This window comes from Crocodylus siamensis, chromosome 1 (genome assembly GCF_052110815.1).
Source record: "Crocodylus siamensis isolate JL-2025a chromosome 1, ASM5211081v1, whole genome shotgun sequence".
In the NCBI taxonomy this organism is placed as follows: Eukaryota; Metazoa; Chordata; order Crocodylia; family Crocodylidae; genus Crocodylus; species Crocodylus siamensis.
Window position 1 is genome coordinate 35,473,079 of NC_143395.1, and position 27,460 is coordinate 35,500,538.

Genomic DNA, 27,460 nt, shown 5'->3' on the forward strand with positions numbered 1-27,460 from the left:
AATATGCTCAGTTGACTTATGAATCCCTAACATCTGTTAAAGTTATATGTTCTCTGGCTGGTCTCAGCACTGAAGGAATTCTCAGTTCATCTTCTCAGCCTTCCCCAGCAGCTGTCATTGCAGTGGGCATTACTCGTGAGAGTTAGAGACTCACAGGGATGACTGAGCTACACACACAAATCTTATCTTATGCTTATGTACAATGCATCACATTGAAAAAGCATATTCAGTAAGTTTGAATGGAGAGCCTAAAAAATTTAACATATTTTTATTTATTAAAAATGTAATAGTAATTATCATAAATGCTTATACCAATGCAGTGCCTCCTAAAGTAAAATACTCACAGCAGCTGACATGCAAACCTATGCAGCTAAACTTATACTGCACAGAAAATGTGTGTCAACTATGCATGCAGTTTTGCTTTATTCATAAGTTAGCATCATTTTTTTTCTTTAATGAAAGCATTTGCTTTAGTATATGTAACTAGACGTTTGAGACAAAACTAATGTATTTGGTTGTCAATTTTTCATTTTTACAATGAAAGTGACCAAAGCTTTGGAAATCCAGTTGTTATGTCAGCCAGCTGATACCCCACTCAATGAACCAGACAGAGTTACCAGCACCTCCTCAGACTTGGCATGTAATCTGAGGAGGACAAGTATTGCTTTTCATTGGCTAGCGCTGAAACATCTATTTGCTTTTAATCCAAAGTAAAACTTTTCTTTTTAAAATTAATCCCAAGCAAACATGATGTTTTAGGAAAAATGGATTTAAAAATATTATTTTGAGGATCTAGGGTCAAGAGGGAACAACTGACACAAGAAAGTATTTTTATAGTCCAGGCATATGAACATGCATGGGAATTTTCTTCTGAGCATATTCTTGGTTCACATGTTGGTTATGAGTTTGAATCAGCTTTGCTCTGCAATCATTTCAGAAGATGCTGCACTTGCTTTTATTAAATATAGATAAGAACTCTTATGTCAGTTATAATCAGCTGAAACAAGAGCATAGTTAAAATATAAGCCTCTCAGCATGAAAATTTCACTAATCTTGCCAGAGAATATAAAGGAAAAATACATTTTCCTGTCTTCTTGTAGACCAAATCAGTAAAGTATCAAGATTTCTTTTCTTCACATTATAGCATTACATGGAATAACAGAATTGTGCATGTTAGTGATGCTGACACCCAGAAAAGAGTTACTAATGTGTGTTATTTGGTAAAGCTAAAAATACTGCATCCTGCTTTTGAACACAAGCAAATCCCAGATGCCAAATTTAGTATTTGATATGAGTACTTCTTTGCTTAGTTCCCATATACTAACTGAGGAACAGAAAAGAGTTCATCACTTAAATCAGTACACCAAGAAATGTTTGATGATAATATTATTGTTTTTATATGCTTACAAGATTCTTGTTCAAAGGGCATGGGGCATTTCTTCTAAAGACAGGGTGATTTGTTTTTTAATATTATAGATTGGTAGATTCATAGATTTCCAGGGAGAACTGTTAGAGTCCATTCCAACTTTCTATACAGCACAGGCCAAAGGCCTTCACCAAGTGGTTTTTTAATGAAGCCTGTAACTCTAACTGAGTTTTAGTATTCAGATTATATTGTGATTTATCTGTCTTCCTTTTTACATGAATAGCTTCTTACCCATTGAACAGTTCCACTGATATCAGTCAGATTGCTTGCAGAAAAGGATTTAAGTACTTTTAGGTGTTGACTCCCTCAGGGAAAATCACTGCCTTGCATTAGGTGCCTAGTCTCCCTATGTGATGTAGGGGAGAGTTCAGTGCCTCAGAAGGAGATTCACACCAGCCACCATTCTGGCAAAACTATAATCATTGGTGGAAAATACTAAAGACCTCAAATCCCATACCTCTTCAGAGCACAGAAGTAAGGGGAAGCATCTTCCTCCACTTGGGGTGCACAGCCTTTAATTTATCTCCTTAAGTTCATTACCTAAGTGTTAGAAATGGAATATTGTTAGAAATGGAGTATTGTTAGAAATGCACAGCTTGCATCTTGCACCTGATAAGAAAGAAACACTGCCAAGGACTTTTTTCCTTGCCCAGCCTTGCAACAGCTTTTCTTATACTAAATCGCAGCCTCTCCCCCAGCTTCTCCCTAGCCTTTCTCATGCAGATTACAGAAGCTGGAATTCAACTGACTGTGTCCTTGAAAGCGGGGGGGTTAAACTCTTGGTGACCTATAGTAGTCTCTGAGCATACTTAATTAGCTGATGCATATTTACCTCTCCGCCCTGCATACTTAAGTAGTTAATTATAATATACATGCGATGTATGTAGTGATGTAACCACACGTATGCTTGTATGAAACGGAAGTGAGCTGTAAGAGTTCCTGTTTCTGCACACGTGCCCAGGAGGAAAAAGATAAATACAGCCTGCAAAATTCCTTGGTGGGTTCAGAGTAACCTGAGTTTTTGACTCTGCTCTGACCCTATTTGCAAATACACCTTCTCTGCCATCTAATGAGTGTGTGTCTGTGATTTTGGTGGCCTCCAGAGAAACGAACCGCTTTAAGCATCATAAGAGTGAGGATTGTGTGTGAATGTCCAAGTATGAGCGTTGACTTCTGTTCATGTTGTTCTACTTTTCTTTCAGAATTACAAGTAGGAGTCACTCCTTTCAGAAGAAAGCTGACAGAGGAAGAAATGATGCTCCTTTTTTTTGTAAAACTCACTGGATATAGCACCCAGTCATGAATTGAACTCTTACTTCTGCCTAAAAATGTTAAACCCCCATCTCTCCCACACAAGTGCCCTAATCACCGTGCTATAGGATATTTGAAGGGTACTTTCCAAGTCCCTCCTGTAGACCCTACCTTTTGACATGAAATAATCAAACATTAATAGGATCTGTGAAACATGCTGGAAGCATGCATGATTATCTAGTCTAGCATTTAGGGCATTCACCTGGGAAATGGGAAGACTTAGGAGTCCCTGATCCAATGGATTATACCCAGTGCTTGTTTAGTACAAAATATATAAACAGTCATTAGAGTAGAAATTGGAACCCATGGACACCTATACACAAGCAGTGAGGCTGCTCTGATGAGCTGTAATTACAGTGCGCTGGAGCAAACTAAATTAATTGAGTCTGCTGGAGTATGGTAATCACTGCACTCCAGCAGACTCCAGCGCCTCATGTATCAGCATCCCCAAGCTGAAAAGTGACAGCACAGATGCTTTAACTAAAGCTCATTTGGTGGGCTTTAGTTAAAGGATCCCTGCCACCATTTTTCAGTGCGGGAACACTGATACAAAAGATGCTCCCAGCACTTTAATAAGAGGGGATCTCCAAGTCACTCTGATTAAAGTGCTCCCCTTCCCCCAGAGCACTTGTATAAATGCCCCATATTTCTATTCTCCCAAAAAAGTGCCCTAACTACTGGATTAGTGAGTGATGCTCATTCACTTTGTGGCTCAGTGAAGGTTTGAAAGCAGAACATCATCAAGAGTTGACACACACAATTGCACATTCACACATCATTCTCTTCAGAATATACTGTTGCAGGGTGAGGTGGAACCTATGGCTTTGAATCCCCTGGGACAGCAGATCTTCTTTATATATCTATAAATGCCTCTTTCTAGTTTGGGACCTCTCCCACTCACCATGAGTTTTCAAAGATGATGGCCAGTGGCCCTGCACTCACATCAGCCAACTCCCTCAGCACCCTCAGGTGCATCACGTCTGGCCCCATTGACTTGTACATGTCCAGTTTTTCTAAATAGTCCCTAACCTGTTCTTTTACCACTGTCCCCAAACTGTGCTGCCAGGTGCACTATGGGAGCTGACCTTGCCTGTGAAGACTGAGGTGAAATAGGTATTGACTACTTCAGCCTTTTCCACATAATTTGTCACTAGGTTGCCTCCCCTATTCAGGAAGGGACCCACAATTTCCTTGATCTTCCTTGTTGCTGACATACTTGTAGAAGCTCTTGTTATCCTTCAGGTGCCTTGCTAGCTGCTATACCAATTACACTTCGGACTTCTTGATTTCTGCATGCCTGCATGCCTGAGCAATACTCCTATACTCCTGCCTAGGTGTTTGTCCAAGGTACCTTTCTTGTAGGATTCCTTTTGTGTTTTAGCTCATTGAAGAGTTCCCTACTAAACCAAGTTATTTTCTGCCATATTTACTAGTCTTCCTATGCATCAGGAAGTTTTGTTCCTGTGCCCTCAGTAAGGTTTCTTTAAGTTACAAGCAGCTCTTCTGAACCCCTTTCCCCTTCAGACTGGCTTGCCAGGGGATCCTGCCCATCAGTTCCCTGAGGGAGTCAAAGTTGGCTGCTCTTCTTCCTTCTTTTCCTTAGGAGTCTGAATTCAATCATCTTGTGGTTGTTGCTGCCCAAGTTACCATTCACTTCTACGCCCCCACCAATGCTTTCTGGTTTGTGAGCAGCAGGTCAAGAATAACACCGCTTTAGTTGACCAACATTTACACCAGGAAGTTGTCCCCAACACTCTCCAAAAACTTCTGGGATTGCCTGTGCACCATTTTATTTCCCTCCCAGCTTGTCAGGGTTATTGAAGTTCCCTATGAGAACCAGGGCCTGTGACCTGTAAACTTCCACTAGGTGTTTAAAGAAACACTCCTCCATTTTATCCTCCTTGTCTGGTGATCTACAACAGACACCCACCACAGCATCACCTTTGTTGTGTTCCCCTCTGACCCTGACCCAGAGGCTTTCAATAGGCCTGTGTCCAGTTTCATGCTGGAGCTCTGAGCAATCGTATAACTCTTCTACACTGTTTATACCCATCCATGATAACACCTCAGTAGGGCCGGATTATGACATGCTGGGGGGCCTAAGCTAGGGGTTCCCAACCTTTCTATGCCACGGCCTGGAAAACTGTGGCCCACCGTGCAGAGCCCCAGAATTTCCAGCTGGCACACAAGTAAAGATACTTCCACCCCCCAGGCAGGGGAGCAGGCCCAAACCTCAACTACAGCTGCCACAGGCCCTGAAAGAGGAGTTGCAGCCTCTCCTCTGGCTCTGTGGGGCCGCAGTCTGCCAGTCTGCAGTCACTTCTGGTCCACATCCAACCCTTCACAGCCCAGGGGTTGGTTTAGAGGCCCATCATAATGTGAGGCCCTAAGCTGAAGCTTACTTCATTTATACCTAAATCTGGTGCTGCACTTCAGTTATATGAACTGTCCCATCAAGTCTCTGTTATTTCAATCATAGCAAAGTTCTATGACTGTGCAAGGACTTCCAGTTTTCCTGCTTGTTTCCTAGGCCCTGTGCATTTGTGGACAGACACCATAGGTAACTAGCCAGTTGCTGTACTTTCTCAGGAAGAATGAGGAGGCCTCCCATGTTGCCCTCTCCTACTCGCTCTTCCTCCAGGTCACCCACTTCCCCACTTACTTCAGGGCTTTGGTCTCCATTCCTTGATGAACCTAGTTTAAAGGTCTTCTCACTAGGTTAGCGAGCCTGTCTGTGAAGATACTCTTCCCTCTCTTCATTAGGTGGATCCTATCTTTCCTTGGCAATCCCTCTTCTTGGAAAAACATCCTCTTGTCAAAGAGCCAAAGCTTCTTCCAGTAATGAATGGCCACTCCCCACAGATGAGCTGCCCCAGTTGCAGTCCTGTAGCTTCCCAGGATGCAGTGTCCCCTCCCACACCCTTCTGTTTTGTGTAGACAAACTTTCCACCCCCTGAACTTTACTGCCCAGGAGGCAGTTCTGGCACCAAGCTAACTCCCCCTCTCACCCTCAGGAACTGCTCAGATGTTGATGGGTGTTAGTGCTAGCTTGAGTTTGGAGCAGTCCCACCCTGAGTCTAAAACTTTTCTCTTACTTTATTGTCACTTACAGACTTTACATCCTTAGTGATTGAGCAGCAGCAGAGGGAGAGTTTTGAGGGTCACGGTTTCAGACTTAGACACTGAAAATGGGTTTCACATGAGACTTAGGCCCCTAAGTATTTTGGTAGCTTGAGCTTTAAGATACTATCCAGCGTGAGAAAGGATAGCCTAGTTTAGTCTTTAGTTTCTCTTCTCATCTACACTTGTGTAAATCTGCAAGAACACCTGCTAAAGTCAATGGGGCTATTCCAAATGATTTTGCTTAGAGTGTCCTGTTTTTATTTGTTTGTGTAAGTATGTGTGTGTGGGCATGAATAATACACACACACACACGTAAACGATATATGGATTATATGTGTGTGTGTACAAAGCAGAATCTAACCCTTAATCTCTCTTTGTCTCTGTTTTCCTGCCTACAAACCAAGTAGAAATGTATTTATCTACCTAATTCACAGATGTCTTTTGCAGCTCAGATAGTTTTTGTAAAGTACTTTGAGAGTCTCAGCTGAAATATATATTTTGCATAACAGTTTCTTAAAATATTACTTATGGAACTCAGAAAGGACCAGTGTTCATAAAACAGGGAAATATTGCTCCAGGCAGTTAATTAACTTTAAAAATGTGTCTGACTTACAATTGTATTAATCATGTCCATTTCCAAAGAAACTGATTTCTGTGAGGGCTTGAAATCCAAAAGTAAAAGTTTTCATGGATCCCACTTCTGTGTCCTGTTAAAGATGAGTGACGCAAACTGCTGGAATTAGAAGCTACCAAGGGAGTAAAAACCTCATGGTATTGACTTGCATTCCATTACCTAAGCAGTGCATGCTTCACTACATGACCCAGCACAGTTACAGTATCAGTATTTGACATCAGGGTTCATGGTAGGGGTGATATCTTTTATTAAACCAAAAAGATTTTTGCAAAATGTTTCTTTAATTGCAAGCTTTAGGACACAAACACCTTTCACCAGGCATCAGAGAAAAGATTGTAAAAGTTCTTCTGGGTAGAAATGAAAGTTCATATTTCATAGGATTTCACAGAGGAGTCAATAGATGGAAAGCTCCTCTGGGCAGGCATTTCTTAGCTGGTAAGGAGTCTCTCATCTCTCTTGTGAGGCTCTGTGATGATGCAAATTACCTTGAACCAAGGCAGGAGCAGTATCTTAGGTTTCAGGTGGTCTCAGTTGCTTCCTACTTGGGAAATTATGAAGATTTAATTTTAAAAATTGGCTAAAATTTGATATCTTCCCTGTCAGACATCCTTTTTTTTTTTTTTTTTTTTTGCAAAAATCTTGGTCTAATAAAAGATATCACATCTACCATAAGCCCTGATTGCCTTTTCCTCTAGACCAGTACAGCTACGACCTGGAAACCTGACACATGGAAGATGTTGAATTTTAGCCAATATTTAAAATGAAATCTTCATAATTTCCCAAGCAGGAAGCAATTGTGACCAGGTTTGCAGCAGGAGGTGGAGTGGGGCGGGGGTGGAGGCCAGATGTGGAATGGGGGGGTTGCACATGGCGGTGCAGGGTGGTACGTGGCGGTGGTGGGTTGCATGTAGCACATTTGGTTGGACATGCTACTCCATGGGCTGATGACGGGCCTCACCCCTACCCAATCATAAGCCATCCGTGAAACTGGATGTGTGACCAGCTGTGTGAAAGCAGCACACGGTGGTGCAGGGTGATGGATAACAGTGGCGGCCACTGTGTGTGAGTATTGGGCCTTGGTTCAGGAATCAATCTCTCATTTATACCATTCTTCCTATAGGAGAATTGGTTCTGAGTTACCAAGTTTCAACCTAAGATGCGGATTTCAGGAACCAGTTGTGTCATAAGTCAGAGGGCAGCCTGCATTTTGAGGCAAACAGTCATAAGAAAATGCTGACAGCAAAACCAAAAGTTAGTTCTTGGTCTCTTGTGGGCTAAGATTATGTGTCTGAAGCCCATGACTAAAGAGTTTGGGATGGAGGATGCTTGCCTGTAGTATCTGGGGGCATCTGAATCCCAAGACCTCTGGGTGTGGCCCTTCAGGTAGGATGGATTTGGGAGTGTCTAAAGTCCCAGGGTGATAGGTCTGGGATGGAAGAGGCTTGCTGGTTATAGCACCATACATGGTGTTTCGAACAACTGAGTTCAGCTCAGTCAATATGATTTGGAACTGATCTGGCCAATTCGATCTGGAACGTGATACACACATATATATACATAAACACACACACACACACACACCATTATTTCAAGCCTTGTAAAATGTATGAGCAATTATATGTATCATAACACATATGAGCAATTTTATATATATATAAAATTTATATATATTTTATTATATGTTTTATATATATATATATATATATATATATATATATATATATATATATAAAATTGCTCATACATTTTACAAGGCTTGAAACGATGGTGTATATGTGTGTGTGTAACCCCCCCCCCACCAAAGTTGGTAAAAACTCCTTGAGAGTGACTTGGGTTTTACATAACGCTGCATCAGTTAGCTGCCTCCAAAAATACCGTACACTTGGAGCACTTTTACTACTGTTGCTCCTACACTGTACAAAGCTGGAAATGACGGTCCAGATACGATCGTCATCGTACACCTGGCAGCACCGGGCCTCGACGTCCAGGTCCCGCCAAGCCGGGGCAGGCTCTCCCCGCCCCCCGGGGCGGCCGCGCTCGGCTCAGCCGCGGGGAGAGGCGGGGGCGGGTCCGACTCCTTGCCCCAAGCGTCCGCCTCCGGCCGCCCCTCCGCTCCGCTCCGCTCCGCTCCCGCCCGGCCCGGCCGCCGGCGCTGCCCCGCCAGGAGGCTTCCAGGCAGGGTCCCGGGGGAGGCGGGTCCGGGCTGCCGCCGCTGCCGGAGGTGAAGGCACCTGCCGCTGCCGCGGGTTTCCGGCATGAAGCTCGAAATCAAGAAGTTGCCTGCAAAGTTTGCGGCGGGAAGAGCCCCGGCCCGGCCCCGCGGCGGCTCCGGAGGGGGCAGAGGCAGAGGCAGGCGCGGGCCGCCGGGGTTTTTAACAGCGGAGGAGGGGGCGGCGCGGAGCGGGACTCCCTGCTTACATAAGGCGCCTCGTCCCCCGTCACACGCGTGATTTCCTCGCCTGCCCACCCCGCGCGCTGCCGGCAGTGAAATAGGAGCCCAGCCCGCCCCCCGCAGCGCGGAGCCTCTCCCCGGCCATGGGCGCCCCGCGGGCTGCGCGGCTGCTGGCGCTGCTGGGGCTCCTGGTGCTGGCGGCGGGCACCCGCGCGGAGACCAGCGACTCCATGGATGTAAAGGACCGGCAGAGCCTCCTCGACCTGATCATGGAGATCATCCAGGAGCTGAAGAGCTACCAGCTGCAGGGGGACAGCGGGCGGCAGCGCTTCTCCAAGCACGACTACGGCTTGGACCGCAGGGAAGCGGAGGACTACGGCGGGTACCCGGACGAGCAGCGAGTCGGTAGGTGCCCGGCTGCGCCGCCCCGCCCCGCCCGCTCCCTCCTGCGCGGCCAACTTCGCTCTTCCCGGAGGAGAAGCCGGCGGGCGCGGGCGCGACCCCGCTCCCGAGACGCGCGGAGCTCAAAGCCAGACCCGCTGCGCGCGGAGGGGCGTAAGGAGCCTCAGGACCTCGCATCCAGTTCAGCTCCCTGCCCAAGCCCCGACTACATCAGCCCGGCACACCTCTCCGGGCAGCCGGTCCCAGGGCTGCCCTCTCCTCTTCCTCACAAAGTTTTCCCTAATATCTCTCCTGCATTCATGGGGTGGGAACAGTGAGATCGGGGGTAAGGAAACGAAGCATAAGCTCAGATCAGGTAGCCTGGAGTCTCCCGAATGAGTTTTCCGGTCCTTCCTCCCCTTCCCCTGGCTCCGGGTTTCACAGCCAAGCCCTAGCTGACGCCACACCTGGAACTTTGTTAGCAGGCTTGGGGCTGGCTTTACTAATCCTTTTCATTCTTGGGTGCTTGGACCTTTCAAATATTTGTGACCCTGTATTTATCACCCAACCCAGATTAAGTTATTTCTTTTGGAGCAGAGTGCCTACATGGTCCCAAGAACTGCATTTGCTCTTGATGCTCCCTCCAGGCTGTTCCTGCAAGTCACAGGCAGTGGAAGCAGACCGGAGCAGGGGGCAGCAGTCCGCAGCTGGAGGCTGAGTTGGCCTCGCTGGCTGCCGGGTTTAATTTGCCGCACACTGCCATCCCCAAGCCTCTGTAGTATCACCACCGCCCAGCCTTTCCCTCTCTCTGTCTAGGCCCCATGAGTGAGATTAGAGAAAGAGTTGGAAGGGACTTCAGGAGCTCATTTGGTTCAACCCCCTGCTCAAAGCAGGACCAGCCCCAACTACATCAACCCAACACAGGCTTTGTCTACCCAAGTCTTGAAAACCACCAAGGGTGGAGAATTCCACACCCTCTCTGTGTAGCCTGTTCCAGAGCTTTACTACCCTCCCCTTGTCTCAAACCTAAATTTCCCTTGCTGCAACTTGTTCTGTCATTCACCCCCACTGAGAACAGTCCAGCTCCATCCCCTCTGGAACCCCCCCTTTAGGTAGCTGAAGGCAGCTATTAAATCCTTCCTCAGTATTTCAGTTGTGCCAATTTTCAGTTTTCTGAGAGAGAGGCCATGTTTTGCCTTTTTCTGCCCTTCTTTCCCATCATCTGCTGGCTTTGCTTGGTCCTTCCCGGGACTTGCAGCTTTAACGTTGGAGTAATCAGTGACTCTCATTAAAATGCTATTTATTCTCTTGCATAGACAATTTTAACGAAGGTTTTACATGGGACTACCTCAAAGTGTCCTGGGTCCTAACTCAGGCCAATGTGAAAGTTTCCCTTACTCTGTGCTAGAAAAAAGTTACAAGCAGCACACTCTACTCTGTAACTCTAGCACAGCAAAGCAAAACAAGGTGCTTGTGGCTTGCTGGGCAGAGCTTGTGGCTGCTCAGCATCAGCAAATCCAATGCGCTGGGGAATGGGATCCAGTGAGAATAAAACCGCTAGGTTGGTACTGGACTCCCTGGCTCCTATGTGGGACATCTTATTTTTATTGTTAATAAAAGAGAATGGTTTCCAGCAAAGCTGGAAAGGCATTATTGCTTCCTTAGAGCCTTCCTTTATGTCAGTCCTATCATCAGTTTCCCAGAGGGTCTGTCCTGTGAGAAGCTTCTCAGAGAAACATGTAAGCTTTTAATGCTCTTCATGACACAATTAGGTCAAACATGATAAGGCCAATTTTACTTAGACTGACTCAAGTTAGAGGTAAATGAAAAATGACTTTCGAGAAGCGTTTAACCTCATCAGTGAATCAGATTTGAATGGAAATGTTTTCTGCTTTATATGTGATAAGAGGTGCCAGGGGAATGGAGAAGGCTACTTAGGCATTTATGGTCAAGTAAATAAAGGACCCTACAGCCTATCATACATCATACGCAATCAACACTAAGCTATCACCATGGCGTTAGTAACCGAAAGCAATCAAAGATAACTGTAAATCAACAAGACACAAGCAGGGGCTGAGGCTTAAGTGGATTTCAGTAAACCAGTTTCACTTTGCCATCTTCTGAACACAGAATGCAGGGAAGCAAACCGCAAGGGTAGGGCAGAGCAATTTGCTTGGAATATTCCTTTCCTGTGAACTTTATTTACTGCTAGAGAAAACACATACTGTTTCTATGTTTCCTGTCATCATATTGATCCAAGTTTTGTGTTCCATACTTAGTATATTATTGCTGACAAAGCAGCGGTGGTGCCTGTAGCTAAAAAGGTGCATGAAACAGCCAAAAAAGGAACATCAACCACAGGTATAGCTGTGGACTCTTTGTACTACTGAAGTTGCTACAAGTTTCTAGGTGTCATTGAATTTAAAGTGATACACCAGAACCGGGGGGAGCTAAAATACAGTGCACACTACTCAAATGTGACTTTTTGGTGGTCCTCATCTATATGATTGTTTGCCTGACAGGGAGCATCAGTTCCAGCATTGCAGCGCTCCCCTTTGCAGGGGCTGTGGTTCTTTATGAAAGACAAAGGTGGCTTCAATTTGCTCCCTTTATGCAAATGCCACGTCACCTGCATGCTTCTAGTGCCCTATGGTTCTGCCCCTCAGATGAGCAGAATTTTGGCATGCCTCATAGGTTGCCTTCCCATGTGTGATGCATGTATTTCTAGTAGGTTACAGTGAATGCTTTCTTCTTTCCAACAGAAATAGTTCCCAGAGATCTGAGGATGAAAGAAAAATTTTTAAAGCATTTAACAGGTACATGTACATTTTGCATTTGCAGTCATTATTTCATATATATGCCACTTAAAGTTTGTCTCTCCTTTCTCTAGGAGCTCTGAATCATTTAGGCTAATGACTCTTTCCTCCCTTCCCCACCCCCCCTTTTTATTTCAGGTCCTCTCTATTTTAGTCCAAAATGTAGTAAACACTTTCATCGGCTGTATCACAATACAAGAGACTGCACCATCCCAGCATGTAAGTGACACCAATCAAGGCTAACTCATTTAAGAAACAGAGTGAGGTGTTTGTTTGTTGTTTGAATGGAGTGACTCTAAACAATTCTAGGACATAACAGTTGTAATATTATGCCACTACAGTCCCTTTCTGTTAGAGTTCAGTGTTTATGGATATTAATTAAGTATACATCCTGCTTGAAAGATAGGATAGTATTATCATTCCATTTTTACAGATGGGGAAGCCAAAGCAAGGTGTTTCCAGCATATAATGAAAGTAAAAAGTTCCTTGAAATACCAAATTTGCTCTCTCCCATTGGCTCCAAATCTTCTATGCTAACTTTACAGGGAAAATGCATTTAATGGCTTGTGCTGAAAACTCAACCAAGACTCTGAAAACCAAGTGAAGCTATTTCCATTTCATGTACCATTGCTTACAGTGCAGCCTTTAAAGGCAAATGATAGCCTCTTATGTTTTGGTAACCCATCTTTTTCCTAGTAATGTATTCAGTTGGTTTACAGAAGTGTAACATACTGGAAATTAGTTAATAAAAATCAAATGATGGACACAGGTGAACCACACCTGGCTCACAGCATCCCAGCAATGTTGGTAGTGCAGTGTTAGAAGAAACAAAAAGAGTAAGATTTTTCTTCTTAAAATCTTGGTCAGCTGATATGACTCTACATATGAGGGGCAGACCTGTTGAGTAAAAAGATGCTATTTTTGCCCACTCTTTCAGAACAAAAGTAAACATTATTCTACTTTTCCAAGCTCAGCTAGTCAGTCAAGTGCGGGACTGGAAATAGAACTAAGAATTCCTGACTCACATTTTAAGAATGTTTTTTGCCCACGATCTGTTCTGCACATTTTTGAAGTCATATTTATTAAGCCTATTCCTTTTTTACTTATTTGCATGACATAAGATTGGATGTCTTGGAAAGCCAGGAAGAAGTTTCTAAAACTGGATGTCCAACTAGCAGCCCACGAAGGGTTAATGTGCAGCTCCAGACTCTCATCTGGCTACTGCTACCCTCTCCTCCCCACAATATTGCTTTGGCCACAGCAACAGAGTCTCCAGGATCCTTGCTCCTTCTCTGGCTGCTGCTTCCTGCCTTTACCCCAGGAGGCAGGGTAGCACAGCAGTGCAGAGCTGAGGGTTAGTCTGGGACTACGCTGGGGCACAGTGGTGGGAAAGAGAAGCATCTGTGCGGTATGTCGACACTTGGCCACTAGGGACTTAGAAGTTGGCAGACCTGACATAAATTGATACATATACTGAAAAATAAGCCCTAGCACTAGAATAAAACCTGACCATGTTCAGCCTATACTCAGTGATGGAAAGTTTAGTAACTGAAAGCCATTCACCAGCTTATTTTACAGAATACCTGCAGTCTGCTGCCACAGTAAGGGAAAAGTCTATCTTCTGTCACTAAAGGATGACAAAAAAAATCAACATCATATTCAGCACTAATTGGAATGAGCAACAAAGAAGCTGGGGAACAAGCTTAAATTAGACTTTTCCCCAATGGTAGTATCACACTACAGGAGCAAGGGCAGATACTTTGCACTAGTGTTACCTGTACTGTATCCATCTTGTGCAACAGTTTGCAGTTTCTAGGGATGTCAGTATGACATCTTGCACAAGCTGTAGATTTAATTAAACATGAATAAAATACCAATGGTATAATTGATAATCCATTTGCAGGTAGAATATTGGATACACATATTCCTTAAATAAATTGTTGTGGGATCTTGAAATGTGTACCATGCTTTAATTATCCATGCACAAGAGTCTGAGCTTGGTACTCAGTACTGGATTTCTGCTAATATTTTGATTTCAGGTTACAATTCACCAGTTCATTCTGTGCAGCCATTCAAAAAGAAAATATAAAACACCTGCAGTCTGCTGCCATAACAAGGGAAAAGCCTGTCTTCTGTCACTACAAAAGCAGTGTCCAGCACATTTCCTAGTGCTTTCTGTAATTTAACAGCATGATAGATCTTAGTACTTAAATTTTGTTACCAAGAAGTGTCAATCCTTGAACAATAATCTAGATTGCTAACTGTAGGACTGGAGAGAGGCTTTAAGTGAATATGTGACCAAGCTTTGACCAATTTCTTTTCAATCTGTCCTGCACGCAAAATAGGTTACCCTGCTTAACTTTGTAACCTTGACTGCCATCTGTTTCACTGTTCCCTACACTTTATTCATCCCACTAATTAGTATGTACACGTGAAGATGATGGCTAATCTTCAGAGAAGAGAGGCTTTGGAACAGCCTGTTATTAAAAGCAAGGAGAGCAAAAATCTAACCAGTTCTAAAATGGAACTAAATAAATGTGATTCAGATAATATGACATGGCTGCTTGAAATTGTAGGAGACTAGATCATGACCCAGGAAGCCCCTTCCAGCCCTGTATTTTGATGATGGTAAAAAAAACATTAAGAATAAAATGTAGGAAATCATTTTGCACTGGCATTGGGGAATAGGTATGATATAACAGATCTTTCCTTCTATAATTCTCTGCATAGGAATGCACTGTTTATCTAGTTTTCAGATTAACTCATTGAGAGTTAGATTGCAAAGATGGATGTAAACAAATTGCACATGCAAGTTTAATTTCTACTTGTTCAGATCTAGCATTTGGCACAGGCATGGCTACTTAGAGATAGTTTTTATGCACACAGTCTGCAGGCAGTTGTACCATTTGTTCACAGAAATTAGGTACACAGATCATGCACTCATCTTTGAAAAAAATGGCTTTTCATCACCTTACAGTATGTTTTCAGGCATATGGGGCCAATTTCTACCCTAGTTTAGTAGTTTCATAGTTTCTAGGGCCGGAAGGGACCTGAGTAGATCATCTAGTCTGAACCCCTGCCATGGCAAGAAACAATATTGGGGTCAAACAACCCCAGCAAGATGTTCATCTAACCTTCTCTTAAAAACCAGGGTAGGAGCCAGGACCACCTCTTGGAAGTTGGTTCCAGATCCTAGGCGCCCTGAAAGTGAAGTAGCGCTTCTTGATATCTAGCCTAAACCTTCCCTCTGCCAGCTTGTGACCGTTATTCCTGGTCACTCCTGGCAGTGCACGGGGGAACAGTGACTCCCCCAATGCCCGCTGATCCCCCTCTGACTAGTTTATAACAGGCCACAAGATCCCCTCTCAGCCTTCTCTTGTGGAGGCTGAACAGGTTCAGGTCCCGTAGCCTCTCCTCATAGGGCCTGCCCTGCTGCCCCCTGATCATGCGAGTGGCCCTCCCCTGGACCCTCTCGATGCTGACCACATCCCTCTTGAAGTGTGGCACCCAGAACTGAATGCAGTACTCCAGTTGCGGCCTGACCAGTGCCGCATAGAGGTAGAGGATCACCTCTTTGGACCTGCTCGAGATGCATCTGTGGATGCATGACAAGGTACGGTTGGCCTTCCTGACTGCATCCCCACACTGCTGGCCCATGTTCATCTTGGAGTCAATTATGACTCCAAGATCCTTTTCCGCCTCTGTGCTGACAAGAAGGGAGTTCCCCAACCTGTAGGTATGGTGCCAGTTGTTCCTCCCCAGGTGCATCACCTGTTATAAAATAAGTCTTTAGTTCAAGGCAGTGATTTAAAATTAATAGTTTTAATAGTTTGCACATCACCTTTTTAGTTTTAAAAACAGAATTACATCAGCAGTGTCAACTTACTGTATTTATGATCTTTTCTCATGGCAGACTATAAAAGATGTGCCAGGCTTCTTACTCGGTTGGCAGTAAGTCCAATGTGCATGGAAGGATAAGGTAAGCTTTTTGACAGAGGTAATAACATTCTACTGCACAGCAAAATGGTGGATTTTGCATTGAAGACAAAAAATATTCATGAGAGTGTATAAACAATCATCCTTAGGCTAAGGTATTCCCCTTTCAGTGTGTTTGACGCAATTGTCTTAATCTGGCAAAATACTGGCTATAAATAAGGAGTACCCCCTACTGGAAGGCATTATAAAGACCCATAGACATCAGCTGTGAATTATTCATAGCAGGATGCAGTTAGTAGATAGTGAATTTGTTTTTACAGAACAAAGCCTAACAGCTGTAGCTAATTTTTCTTCAAGAGTTGACTCAGTATACAATTGTATGTATTGTCACTGGCTTCTCTTTTGTTTTCAGCTGTAGAATTATTGTGTACTCTTTAAATATGGATTAATATATATGTAACTATACACATATATATTTTTAAAGGTAGATGCCATAGGTGCTCCTAAGATAATTCATTGTGTTATCACTCTAGTGGTAGCATTGATAAATCAAACTAAGTAGATTATTCAGCTGTCTTTAGATTTCAGGTGTTCATCCAAAGGGCTAGTTTTTCTTGTTGCACTTGCTTAAGTCTTATAAATTATGGCAACTTCATATGCATAATAAATGAAGAAAGTATTCCCAAAATATTTATACCTCTAAAAGCTGACATGCATCACAACTTGTGTTCTGTTCCCATCTACCCTCAGTTGAGACAAAAATACATTTATGTAATCTTTTGTGTGAGAATTTTAAAATGATCTTAGAGAAATTATCAGTTTTAGGTTTTACCACAGGTATTTATTAACCAGTGAAAGCCACCAAATGAAATGTTTAGTTCAGAATTCTGACTTTACATTAAAGCATAACAAGCTTTTTCTTTGCATTTTTATGTCACTGTTTTTTGTATGGGGGAAAAATAGTTTTAAAGTACACCCAAACTAATCCAAATTTGGCTCTGGAGGTTTTTGAAGCCTATTGCCTACAAAAATGAACTTCTATTCGGCAAGTATTACTACGAGCAAAGTAAATATCCATGGAGGCAACTCTGTAATCCAGACTTCGGCTGTTTAGGGAAGCTGTCAGAGAATCTACTTTTTTTAAACTTAACATTAGGCAGTGGTAATAAGCTCCTTGTTCTAGCTGTGTGATTTCCATGGCTGTCTCTAAACAGGGATGTGCGCTTGCAGCGGCGGCACAAATTTGTGCTGCTACTTTGGGCCTCAGTCCATGGCCCTGCAGGTGGACTTTGTTGAGGGACAAGTTGTCCCACTGTCAGCAAACTGCCCTTGCCTAGCTCCTCTTGGCTTTTCAGCCAGGGAGAGCTGAAGGCAGGGGCTGGCACAGGTGCTGGCCCTAGCAATATAAACTAGTGGCATGCTGGAGCAGCAGGGGCACAACTTGGGGAGCATGGAGGCTTGGCCAGCAGCCAGAGCCTTGCTTTGGAGGGCCAGGCCTCTATTTGTGCTAGTGCAGGCTTCTTTGTGTACTTTTTGCCACTTTTTTTTCCTGGGGTTTTTCGCTACTGGGAAATCCTGGTAGCAAGTTTTGCCACCTTGCTGCGTGGCACATGTTTTAATTGTTCACCATGTGCAGCTTGTGGCACCACAAACTGCATGCTCCTGCTCAGCTGTATGCAGAGCACAGGTCCAGAGTGCAATCCAGGAAGTAATCTATTAGTAGGATCATATTATCCCTATACTCTACTGCAAAGAACAGGTAAAGTGTTAGGGCAATTACCAGCCAAACATGATTCATAATCATATACATGGGATCACAGTTCCTTTTCACCTTTTTGCTAGAAAGCCTTTCTGCATCAACACTTCCCAATAGGAGTTTGATTTCTCATGGTAAGAAACAAAGGGCAGTTCCTTTAGGTGGTACTATCTGCTCTGAAACCAGGAGACTGGTGAAGGAAATCCATTTCACAGGGCTCATAGCCTCCAGGTCTCCTCAGAAGTGTGAGAAAGCATAATGTGCAACCTCTATTTATTCATTAGCAGCAGCATAGTTCCTCAGTGAGCTTCAGCATAGGCAAGACGTACATCATGATTCACAGCTGATCTCACAGAAGTCAAAGGATCCGTTTAAGCCTTTTTTTTAGTGTACAGTTCAGCTTCCCCAAGTAATATAACTCTTCCAGTATAGGGGGTATGGTGGCAGCTGCCATTTCCTAGATACAGCCACAGGGAAGGGGTTCTGTTTCTTTAGACCTGGCTGCTGGATCAAGCCTTTTCATAAAAGCATAGGGAAAGATGAAAGATTTGTAGCTTAGCACCAGACTGCAGAGTTAATAATTGTGGGCACTAATGAATAAACAGCATTCAGGATAACAGAATGCAAACACTTGTGGCTTATGTTATCATGTTACTATTTTATTTAAATAGATTTCATAGACATTAGGGCTGGAAGGGACCTCGTAAGATCATCCGGTCCAACCCCCTGCCCCAGGGGCAGGAAGTCAGCTAGGGTCAAAGGATTCCAGCAAGATAAGCATTCAAATTTCTTAGAAGTGCCCAGAGTAGGTGCTTGCACCATCTTTAGGGGAAGTCTGTTCCAGGGGTTGGAGGCTCAGACAGTAAAGTTTTTCCTTATGTCCAGCCTAAAATGGTCTTGTGGGAGTCTGTGACCACTGGACCTTGTCATCCCTTGTGGTGCTCTGGTGAACAGGTGTTCCCCCAAATCCTGATGCACACCCCTTATGCACTTATAGGCTGCCACCAAGTCACCCCTGAGCCTGCGCTTCTCTAGGCTGAAGAGTCCCATGGCTTACAGCTTCTCTTCATAAGGCCTGTTCTCTTGCCCTCTGATCATGCATGTGGCTCTCCTCTGGACTCTCTCAAGCTTCTTCACATCTTTCCCGAATTGTGGAGCCCAGAACTGGATGCAGTACTCCAGCTGCAGCCTCCTCAAGGCCAAGTACAGCAGGAGGATGACATCCTGGGCCTTGCTTGAGATGCATCAGTGCAAGCCAGAGTTTTGGTTGTTTTGCCAGCTGTGGTATTGCATTGGTGGTTCACATTCATCTTATGGTCAGTTATGGCCCCCAAGTCTCTTTCAGTCATGATGCTATCAAGTGTAGCATTGCTGAGCCTGTAAGTGTGATATAGGATTTTATTTCAGAGGTGGAGCACCTTGCATTTCTTTGTATTGAAGGCTATGAGGTTTTCATCCAGCCACCTTGCAAGACTGTTAAGGTCAGCTTGTATCACCAGCCTATCCTCTAGTGTGGACACTCTTCCCTAAAGTTTGGTGTCGTCAGCAAACTTACCCAGTCCACTTCTGACACCAGTGTCCAGATTGTTTATGAACACACGAAAGAGTACAGGTCTGAGAACACAGCCATGGGGGACACCAGTAGTCACTGAGTGCCACATTGATTTGGTTCCATCAACTACCACTTTCTGGGTCCAACTTTGGAGGCAGTTTCCCAGCCATCGGAATGTGGAGTAGTTGAGGCTGCAATTGCCCAATTTTTCCATAACCACATCAAGGGACACCAGGTCAAAGTCTTTTTTGAAGTCCAACTATATGACAACAACCTCTTCCCTTTTGTCCAGCTGATATGTCATCTGGTCATAGAAGGAAATGAGATTGGTCAGGCAAGGCCTACCTGCAACAAACCTGTGCTGGCTATCCCTCAATGTTACCTTCTGTTATCAAACCATTCTTGACAGGCTAATTTTTTCCAAAATCTTCCCTGGGATTGAGGTCAAACTGATTGACCTGTGATTTCCCAGGCCTTCTTTCCTCCCTTTCTTGAAGATGGGCACCACATTGGCCCTCTTCCAATCTTCAGGTATTTCCCCCAAACACCATGAGTTCTTGCATATCCTTGCGCGCTACGATGTCTGCCAGTTCCTTTAGCACTCTTGGATGCAAACCATCCAGACCAGCTGATATGTGGGGGTCCAGCCTCTCCAGATGTTCCCTCACAAGATCAACAGCAATGCTGGGCTTATATTCACCCCTCACCCTTGTCATCCAGCATCATGTTTGGCAGGGTGGTCCCTTTTAGCTGGTGAAAAACCAATGCAAAGTAATCATTGAGCAGATTGGCTTTTTCCTGGGTGTCAGTGGTCAGCTGCCCCAGCTGGTTTAGCAGGGGTCCAAAGTTGCCCTTTTCTTTTGACTCCCCACACATCTAAAGGACTTTTTATTGTTCTTGATTCACGTACCCAGTAGATCAGTTGCAGCCTTGGCTTTCCTAGTTTGTTCCCTGCAGGTGAGAACCAGTGCAGAATACTCCTCCTTATTGGTGTTTCCTGTCTTCCATCTTTTATAAGCCTTTCTTTTTAGACTTAGGAGGTCTATGAACTCCCTGTTGAGCCCTTTTACCACCTTTCCTACAGGTCAGAATCGCTTCCTTAAGGAGTAGCCACTCATCATGAACTCCCCCTCCCTGTGAAATCATGGTTGCTCAGGGCCTCAAGAACAGCCTCCTGAGCTTATGGAAATTAGCTTCCTAATGTCAAGGACTACCACACTGCTGGCTGACTTGCCCGCTTTGCAATGGATAGTGAAAGCGTCAACTTGTGGTCATTGTCACTCAGCTTTTTACCAGCAACTCAAGGGTTACCAGTAATACTGTTTATTCATTAGTTACTTACTGGTACTCCTCAACTTACTGGTAAAACTAATGAATAAAGAAAGGGTTACCACTAAGTCAAGGGTTAAGATGGTACTTTTTAAATATCAGGAACAAAATGTTATTTCATATGCATGATCTGCCTACCAACAGAGATCCATAGCCTCAGAACATTTAGAATTTAAAATGGGGGCTGGACTTGAATTGGAAACTACATCATTAATGTACAGCCCATGTTAATGGTATAATATGTTCTTCAGTCTTTGTTGTTAGTAGGTAATCTGCCATCAGTTCTCTCTGCTGGCTGTTGAGCATAATCACTATACAGCAGCTTTTGTTACCTCCATTTTTTGACTTTTTCTGTGTCTTTGAGTGGAAGACAGTCTTCTGAGCCTTCAGACAGAAAAAGGTTTTTGGCCACTGCCAAAGGCATCTTTAGGATTCTGATGCAGAATTACCACAAACACTGTAGTATTATATAGGAGTCCATGTGCTGTTGTCAAACAAATAAGACCTTTTCTTCATCCTGGGGCATTCTTAATAACCTTGTCCTATCTGCCACAGGAAAGGTTATCCATGTAGACAATCATCCTACATAGATAATGGAACCAAATTAGTTATGCTGACAATGTATCCTTGTTACTTAATCCATGCTTTTAAAAATCTTAATCATTAGTGACTCATTACATTTTTTTGCATTATTTAAGAAAGGATGAATGGAAAAGCAAGTACTTGTTTGCCTGTGTTCCCAGTAGATATTGCAACCAAATGTTTTTCAAAGTTCCCAACAGGGTAAGAGTGCAGTCATTCTGTCATTTGACGGTAGTAGTTATATGTAGGAAAACTTAATTCAGAAGTGTGACAACAGAAAAATAGTTACTAACCACTTTGAGCCTTACATGTGTTTCTGAAAAGGGAGGGAGAAATAGGAATGAAAACGTGACTTCCCTAAGCATGAAAAATCTGCAATCCTAAGTTTCTGACAAAGACAGAAATACCAGTAAATGTAGTCTGAAAACCCCTGTCTATGCCCATTTAAATTGGTAAGCAGCATACCATTCAGTACTTGTGCTTTCTATTAACAACTTAAATGAAAAATAAGCAGAATTATTGAACTATTTAAATTCTTAGTGTAATATATATTTTAAAAAGATGCAACATGTTTAGTTTGAACATTTCTGTAAGTTACTGTATTTACGCCAAGATGCAGCACAAGAGATTTCTGCTCAACTATTTATTTGAATCAGACCCTCAAAATAACTTATTAGAATTAAAAAGAACCATTTTCCACTAGAAAAAGGCAGCTTCTTAATTTAGGATTTGTTGACACATAATGAAACCAATTTATGATGATTATTAAAATTATTATTCTAGTTATTATGGTAGTACCTTGAAATCCCAGTTAAAAAAATAGGGCCCTATTATAATGGGTACCGTACAAACAAAAATGGTCTGTGTCAGGGAGGCCACATTTCTTTCATTAATTTGATGCTTTTATTTAACTGATGAGTTCAAATCAAAACTACATTTCATATTCTGATACAAGAGTGTCATCATGTATACTTGTACTGATATACGTAGGAATTTATGACATATCGCAAAAATCTCAATCAATTTTAAAGAGTTTTTGTATCACTGTTTCTTTTAAAGAAATGTTAATTATTAAAATGCATAGTTATCTATGCATTAGTATTGCTTTCTTGCCTTCAAAACTATACAACTTCAAAATGCTGTCATGAAAATAATGTCAAGTGTTGTTATGAAATTAAGGATACATTTCCATAATCGTAACCATTTTTAGATTTAACCTATTTAGATGCTAAAAGAAATATCCAGAATATTCAAGTCCAGAAGAATCATAATGTTCACTGCCAACTATTAATTACTTGATTTCAAGAAGTTGTTTTGAGAAGGCTAAACACTACGAAGCTTGTTTAAAAAGAACAAAACAAAAACAAATAACAAACCAACCAAACACAATTTCCAGCTAAAAGACCCATTCTTGTCCTCTGAATCTGCTATATTTTTTAACTATTGACCTAGACAGTCCATCTCAAACAAAAATATCCTCTTTACTCCTGATCCTGCTATCAGATTTGTAGGGGGAATACCAATAAAACTTCACTGATACTGAAACTTGAAGTCATACAACTGTTAATATTACTACTGATGTATATTCACATTTTGACTGTGCTATCACATTTAGAAATGTCTTTATTTGGAAAAAAAACCCCAGTATAAACAAATTTGAAATGGTAAGGTATGAAAATACTCTTCATTTTTCTTACTCTAAAGTTTGATGCTTTTCCAAAACTGTTACCTTACTACTGTAGTTAATCTTAACTACTAAATGACTAAGTTGAACAATGTGAACATAAATCAGGAAATCATAAGTGTACTACCACATTTTCCATAAGATGTTAAAAAATTACCTATTTTATTTACTGATTATATTCAATTGACACATGCAGTTTGTTAAGCATTTGGAATATGAAACATGATGAAAGACAACTAATCATTTCTATTTTTTAACCACCAGATGTTATTACCATAAAAAGAGAAGAAACACCAAGAACCAAGAAAAGTGCCTTGGAAACCAACAGGGAAATAGAACTTAAATACCTTTATAACATATTTCATTGTGAACAAGAGATTTATTTTTGCAGATTGACAGACTACTTCCCATAATTCTTTTAACATGTGTTTTCTATGTTGTCAACAGTGTGCAGATTCTTTACAGTAGTATAGCCACCAGTAGTACTTAATGATCCATACTTAAAAACACACTCCACATTTGATGTGTACTGCTGCCAAAAACTACACAAACACACACCCTTCACCAAGAAAATTAGTGTTTTATTGCTTAATTCTGAGACTTCAAGGAATGTTTGTATATTCAGAACTCTTACAGAATCTGCTTTACAGCAGTGGTTGTCACTTGATCTCTTTCATGCTTATGCAATTAAAGTTTGGTTAAAACAAACTTATGTTGGGGTCACATTGTACCCTGGGAGTACACATTGCATGATAAATACAAAAAGACAGTTCTGAGTAAACCCGGGTCCTTAGGACAGTGGAGCGTGGATTTTGTATACACATACAAACTACCATGAGTTTTCTTTACAATATATGTATAAAACATTCCAGCTAATGTGCAATATGTAAATACTGTAAATAACAAACATAAGTAATAAAGTGTTTGGTATTACATTGCCCTCACTGTGACTTTTTCAATAATGATTTCAACAAATTGGAACTTATTTAGATATGGTTACTCATGATTAGAGCTGGGCATGGAATTCTTGCCATTTCACAAAGCTTTATGAGATTAAGGCTCTCCTACACTGGAGATGTGATACTTTTCCTTGAACAGCCACAGCTTTGGCAGTAAAGGCAGTCACCAGGATGTGGGAGAATCGCAAACTTGGGACTGTTGGCTGCCTTGACGTTAAGCTATTGGGTATTTAGTGTGGGTCTCTCTCTGGAATGGTCTAGGACTTTATGCAGGATATAAGAAACCTTTCCTGACAAAAATCTCAACAAAACTAGCATCTTCCCACAAAGGGTACAGTTTTAGTAATAACAACAAAAAACAACATTGGTCTGAACAGGACAGAAATAATTTCATAAAACTAACCATCTCAAATCATGATGTTTTAAAATCGAAATTAATTATATTAAAATCCAACAGTTTTACTAGGAAACTAACTTACGAAGAACTTCAAATGGTGATCAGATCTTGAGGTTTAGATAAGCATTTTATGTTTCTTTAGAAGTTCCATAGCCAAACCTGTTTGATTTTATAATGGAAAAAGACATCTTCCCACCCCTGCTCGCCCTCCACCGAAGGCCTACTATTAAGCATTCCCACTAAGTGCACTCCAGAAACACACTCTGAAATTGAAACTAGTCTTTGTTAAACATCTATTTTTATTCAAATCCTTCATGTCCATATAACATAAGCCTCCAAATAGAGTACAACTAACTAAACCATAAAGGAGCCAAGGTGCTCAGCTTGATGTTAAGAAAATTTGGGTTTAGTTCCCACAAGTCCTTTCACGAATTGCCAGCTTTGGTTTTCATGGACATTAGTAAGAAATCCATGGTACATATGCCATTTATGTAATATCACTAGATGTTAACACTTCGACTATTGCTGGTATTTCCTAATACATTTATGTAAAAATCAGAGAATGATGGACTTCTATAAATGTCACAAATCTCACTGTGCTGTTAGCATATAAGCATGTACATACGCAAGTGTAGCTCGCATTCTTTGTAATCAAACATGCTTGTAACAAGGTAGTTTTCCCCCCACATCTTAGTATTGGAGTTAGATATCTAAGTCACCAGTATTTTGTCTTAGATAAAAACTTGTGGATATACTGGTGAAAAACAATAAAGATTCATACCAACTTGGGCTGAACTTGAGGTTATCCTCTGAAGCCTGAAAACAATCCATCCATCCATCCCTTTTACAGCTTGCCTTCATGGACACAATTATTGGGAGGGGCAGAAAAGAAAATATTTGCTTCTGGACCAAGAAGCATGTCTGTACTTCAGTAATTGAGATGCAAATGGTGCGACTGCCATTTATACATAATATCTTATATTGGAAATAAGAGCCAGTTAAAAAAAAAATATAACTGACAAGATTTTAAAGGAAACCATAACTGATAATTGAGTAAGATAGAAACTTCTTTAAGATAAATATAGAAGGTGCTGTATTACAGCATAGTTTCAATTGGTGCTGTATTATCATCTGTTATTCTGGATTGAAATTTGACTGTTTGTGCACAAACATTTAAGAACAGTCTGAGTTTTATAAATTTACCTGTTTTTCCAAGAAAATGCACGACATAGAATTGAAGAGAAACTTTTTTCCCCTCTGTTAGGATCTCTCTCAGATAAAGACAAAAATAGAAGAAATGTGTGTTAAAATTTTACTAAAGGAGAGGTACAACATGCCTACATGGGATTGGTTTGCTTGTTTATTTGTATATTTTTATGACATACCGAACATTCATGACAGAGTGGTCTTCCTTCCATGTAATGACCTCATATGGATACAAACAAACATGCAATAACCTCATAGGGCTGTATGGGTTCTTTTTAAACGGCTTTTAGTGCATAGTTCTGAAATACCGCCTACATGTCTCCGTACACTTTCTGATGATATTGTGTGGCTACTGAAATAACAGAGATTAGTTATAGTGCTTGGATCTGAGTATGTTGCTAAATTAAAGATTTGCTTTCAACTATATTTTTCCTGCACTGTATTTCGTTTTCCAGATAGAGGAGGGTGTAGGGAAATTACTCTATTACATTAAATGGTACATTTCTTCATGCTGAGATCTCACAAGCAAGTTCACTATGGATTTTCAGGAGGAGGAAGCCCCATCTGTACATAAAGACCTAATATTTCAGATCCAAACTTTACAGAACTTTTTACTCTAGCTAAGAACAGAATGTTATCCCTTTCCAGTTCTTTGTTCTTTTTTTTTTTTTTTTTTTTTTTTTTTTAAAATCAGCAAGTGCTGAGTTGCCAAAGAAGAAATCTATTTCTGTATTTACAGTAAACCTATTAAGATGCCTGTCTGAAGTTTGAGTGAAAAAAGGTTAAGAAGAATCACAAGATGTGCTACACCTGAGAAGACTAAGTTAAGATGAGGGACCTTTCCTTATAGGTCACACATACAATTTTAACAACTGAAAGGACAGATGAAGTGTAAGAATTAAAGAAATCAAACAAATTCAAAGATCTAAACTACATGTGATTAAGAATATGTAGTTCATGAAGATTTAAGAATACCTGTATATTTTTCCTCCCCTCTGCTTCTAGGACATTCCAACATAAAAGACATTATGGAAGAAGGTGTATGGAGATTTCAAAGTAGAAGACTAAAATAGAACTGATCACCTTGGGAATAACAAAAGACCAGAAAGGAAGAAAATGCAACGAAGTAGGAGAATGGAGTTTAGATAGGTGATCAGGCAGGCAATATCTGCCTTAAGGAAAGGAAAGTAAAGTTTAGGTACGAGGAAAATACAGGAAGTTAGTACCATTCTTCTTAGTTCATATACTGGTGAACTGATACTGGTTTTAGGATTGTAGAAATTCCCATAGCTATCCAACCTGGATGTGTTTTTAAGTCTAAGGACTTTACTGTACCTTATTACAACTGGGTTTAATTATGAGGTGCTACCTTTAGCCATACAAATGGAATAAGTCACACTAAAAATGTTTTTGTTTTTTTTTAATTAGAAAGAAAAAAAACAAAACAATTGGTATTTACAGTTTAATACTTAAAATATATACTAAACTGGGTCAAAACCTCAGCAAGCTGCTGTTACTCAGTTTTTTTTAAGTGTGAAAAACGTGCAAGAATGTAATTTTGCATTGCACAGAACGAAGCAAGACATTAATTTTATGGTGCTTGTGAGACAATAAATTCATAGATATTTATTCTGTTGTCTGCAAATGACTTAAATTACACGAATATCTAATAAAAAGGCTGATCCTTCAATTCCATTCTTAAAATGTTTCAAGTTTTTTTCTAAATTAATTCACATTACAATACAAACTAAAATAAGGAAGCTGCAATTCAGAACTACTGCAGAGGCACAATATCACCATTTTAAATACATTAATTCAAGTGAAGCTTACATAAGTCTTTAAAAAGAAAGATCTAAGTATCATTTTCTTTGGTAAGCATTAATGAGGCTTCTCCAAAAATGCTTTACAGCATCTAACACACTGCTCATAAACAGCCTCGAAGTCCTTTTCATTCCCCTAGGAAAAATATAAGAAAA

At 41.6% G+C, this 27,460-nt stretch overlaps 2 protein-coding genes across 3 annotated transcripts in view; one reads left to right on the forward strand and one right to left on the reverse strand.

Moving 5' to 3' along the window:
- The first annotated feature begins 8,647 nt into the window (after window positions 1-8,647).
- On the forward strand, window positions 8,648-26,163 carry ALKAL2 (ALK and LTK ligand 2). The gene is made up of 5 exons (XM_090033004.1): window positions 8,648-9,291; window positions 12,030-12,083; window positions 12,222-12,302; window positions 15,997-16,062; window positions 23,187-26,163. The coding sequence occupies exons 1-4, from the start codon at window positions 9,030-9,032 to the stop codon at window positions 16,059-16,061; spliced, it is 462 nt and encodes a 153-aa protein (XP_089889130.1). The 5' UTR covers window positions 8,648-9,029; the 3' UTR covers window position 16,062; window positions 23,187-26,163.
- ACP1 (acid phosphatase 1) overlaps window positions 23,483-27,460 on the reverse strand; it is a 31,641-nt gene continuing 27,663 nt past the window's right edge. For both annotated transcript variants that reach the window (XM_090032992.1, XM_090032981.1), the window contains exon 6: window positions 23,483-27,440. In XM_090032992.1, the coding sequence (XP_089889118.1) occupies window positions 27,363-27,440 (78 nt within the window). In that variant the 3' untranslated portion in view covers window positions 23,483-27,362. The remainder of the gene's footprint in view (window positions 27,441-27,460) is intronic.